General features: G+C 34.2%; 1 protein-coding gene across 1 annotated transcript in view; it reads left to right on the top strand.

The window, feature by feature from the left end:
• Nucleotides 1-1,074, top strand: part of LOC117102029 (homeobox protein XHOX-3-like) — a 10,118-nt gene extending 9,044 nt beyond the window's left edge. The window contains exon 3 of the mRNA XM_033242246.1: nt 273-1,074. Coding sequence (XP_033098137.1) covers nt 273-752 — 480 coding nt within the window. The 3' untranslated portion in view covers nt 753-1,074. The remainder of the gene's footprint in view (nt 1-272) is intronic.
• Nucleotides 1,075-3,315: the final 2,241 nt, after the last annotated feature.

The raw sequence follows: 3,315 nt of genomic DNA, 5'->3' as shown, positions 1-3,315 counted from the left end.
ATATATGAAACGAATACCATGTATAGACTTTAGAAACACTTTATTGGCGAACACCAATATCTTGACCTATCCTTACGTCTTTATCAAGGTACAACAATGTACCTTTATAAAGACTTAAGGATAGGTCGAAGTATTGGTTGTAATATTATATATTATATTATTTATAAGTAGAAATATTAAAGTTGTATTCTTTAGTTGTACAGTACTTGTTATTGCTTGTTGTTTGTCATACACTACTATTCATTTACAAATATTTTATTTTCTCGTTGTAGGTATGGTTTCAAAATCGCAGAATGAAAGACAAGCGACAAAGGATGTCAATGACATGCGGTTGGCCACACCATCACCTTGACCCTCACCTGTACTCTATGCTTTTAGCTGCCAGACCACCATTTACCCCTACAGCCGCCGCAGGAGCCTTTCACTACTACCCAGGCTTACATCCTAGCCCAGCGGCGACAGACTTGTACAGCAGTTACGCAATGCAACTTCGCAGCAGAGCCGAGATCCTCCGCTGTCTATCCTATCCATACCCCCAGCTTCCAGTCGCAGGATCGTCCACCGAGCAGACCAGTAGCCCATCTAGCAGTACAAGCAGTATAATATTTCCTAGTCCATCAGTCCCGACACCGTGTGTGCTTCATCATGGGTGCAACGGACACTCACACGCCAGCCCAACTCCTCTAAGCTTGCCCACATTAGAATCCAGAATAATTCCAAGTCGACATCCGCTTAATTCTACCTCTTTCTAAAAATTATAATATTGTTTTCAATATCCGTTCATAACACTGTAAATAATCCTGTTCCTTTATCTGCAATAATTACTGTACGATTTTACTCTGCTTCAAATTTGACCCGTGCTATAGTTAGTCTATATAATAATGGAATGTGTTTAATATTGCTGAGAATTGTTATATAATAACAAATGGTATTTAAGTGTACATATGCCTAAGCAAAATCAGCAACATAACATTTTTAATATAGCGGATATGAATGTGATAGTCTGCTACATTAAATTAACACCATGATGCCAAAAATCTTGAGATTTATAATAAAGGAAGAGATTATACTCTACAAAATGTCTTATTATCAAATTTTCTTCATAATTATACAAATAGTACAATATAGAGTTTGGAAAGCATTATGTTCACCTCCAATATGACCGAAGTCTCGTGCAATGATTGTCTAAACGAACGCACGTCACTGTGCGGTAGCCTATTGATTGTATGAACCATTTCATCGCAAATTTCGTTTCAAATTCAAGTCAGGAACATGCTGTGCGCACAAAAGTCGGAAGTAAATATTCAAGGAATCAAATGTATTGTCTGCAATACAGCGAGATACATTCGATAGGCGCTTGAGTCAATCTTGTTTGAACTCTTTGATCATGCATTTGGCAAGGTGATTTTTGCAGACGAATTAGGGTAACGATTTGCTTTTTTTAAAGATTGAATTATACATCATAACAAAAACGCGTCCTCGTGTTAACGGGCGCTTTCACTTGTGTTACATTGTCTAACGCATTTTTTTCCTAAGTGCTCGTACTTGTTATCTTTGATCAAATGTTTTTAAGTTAACATTTCGGTGTGTATAGGCCTTCATAATAATCCAATAATTCACGCAATTAAGCATTTATTCTGTATACCATCGTTCTGTGATCATTATAAATAGATATCTTGAAACATAACATCTCAGCCTCAATGAATTACACATAAAGGGGAGAAATTCCAGTAGTAAGGTTTTTGCATCTGCTTAACGAACGTGAAAGATTAAAATAAATATACTTAAGTCTACAGAAATCATAAGATACCATTAATTTTTTCAATCTTTTTATTCGTGAACGATGTCACACTAACAAAAAATATTTACACTTTCATGTTTCTCAAAATAACGTAACCATTTCTTTAATGATCGCCAGATAGACAGATCTGAATTTAATGACAGTAATTGTCTTAAATATGTTTTAAGTGCACAACGATAACGATCGTGATTGGTGATTTATAATGAGCTGAGTTACATTATCGTTTATTAACAACAGGCATGGAGTCTGAAGATGGGGTTGTACAGTACCTATGCCTCGAAGCAACTTCCACATGATAAGGATCAACGTTTACCCGATAGGCCTAACGAAAAAATATCCTTCAATAATTTGGTATTCAAATAGCATTGGATGATACGCTGACGTATATTCTTATACAAATATAGAATAATACAGCTTTATTAATTCCTAAATAAAGATTTGGTATTTTTTGGCATACATGGTTCATAAGCAAATTTTTAATAAGAAAAAGATGAAGAATTAAATATACATCCGAAACATACTGAATGTTATATCATTAGTTACTAATAATAGTAATTACTAATTTTATACTGCCATGCTGGAATTAAGTAAAATTAAAAGAAGACTAAGAAATCCACAGTTTTCCAAAATAAAACTGTGAGTGTATAGCATAAATAAAAAAAAAGGTTGAAACCATAAATTTTATCTGTAAATATTGTGAAAATAATTATGTGAATATCTCGTACCCGTCAAAATAAAAACATGGAATAAATAGGCATACATGCTTATTAGAAAAAAATAATTGTGTTTTGTGTTTTTTAATATGGTGTCATGGTGTCGATATTATTATCTTGTTCATAGAAATATGAATAGGCTATTATTATAAGAGTGGAATGAACAATATTGGCCTACGGTACGGTACGGTACATCACCTTGAGTATCCAAGGAAAGATGCAACAGCAACATCATTCAAATTACGTTTTTTGGTCATCTTTGTGGACGACACTAATAATCACTTTGTTTTACATTGTTGTAAAATACTATAATACATATCAGTGAATTTATTTTTTTAAATGCCAACAGCACAGGTTAAAATATATCACCAAAATACATACTTTTAAAAATGCACATTGTTGTCTCCCTCTAATTAAAGACCGGGTTGTTATGACCTTTTGCGGCCTATCTCGATTAGAAGCAATATAATTATAAAGATAGACATTCATTTCGTGCCGAAGAAAGGTGGCCTTTAATTGGAGGTGGTCATTAAGTGAAGGGGTCCATATTTAGAGAAAGACTTGCATTTCAATAAGTTAGAAACGGTCTTTTCACTGAAAAGTTAAATGAGAAATCATTTCCATTGCCAAATAACGAACATTTAAATAATACTACGCTCTTTACATGTGCTCTTTAATAACATATGTAAATTATTTGAAACCGATTTTTGTTCCATCTCTGTGGCGAATCCAGCAAAAAATAGGAGGGCCCGCGGAAGTACTTTCGCAGGTGGAGGATCTACCACCTCAGCCCCAAACATG

Source organism: Anneissia japonica, unplaced genomic scaffold (assembly GCF_011630105.1).
Source record: "Anneissia japonica isolate Jap-2015-1 unplaced genomic scaffold, ASM1163010v1 scaffold997_len2565447_cov190, whole genome shotgun sequence".
Lineage (NCBI taxonomy): Eukaryota > Metazoa > Echinodermata > Crinoidea > Comatulida > Comatulidae > Anneissia > Anneissia japonica.
The sequence above is the reverse complement of the archived record's forward strand: the minus strand, read 5'-3'. Positions and strand labels throughout refer to the sequence as shown.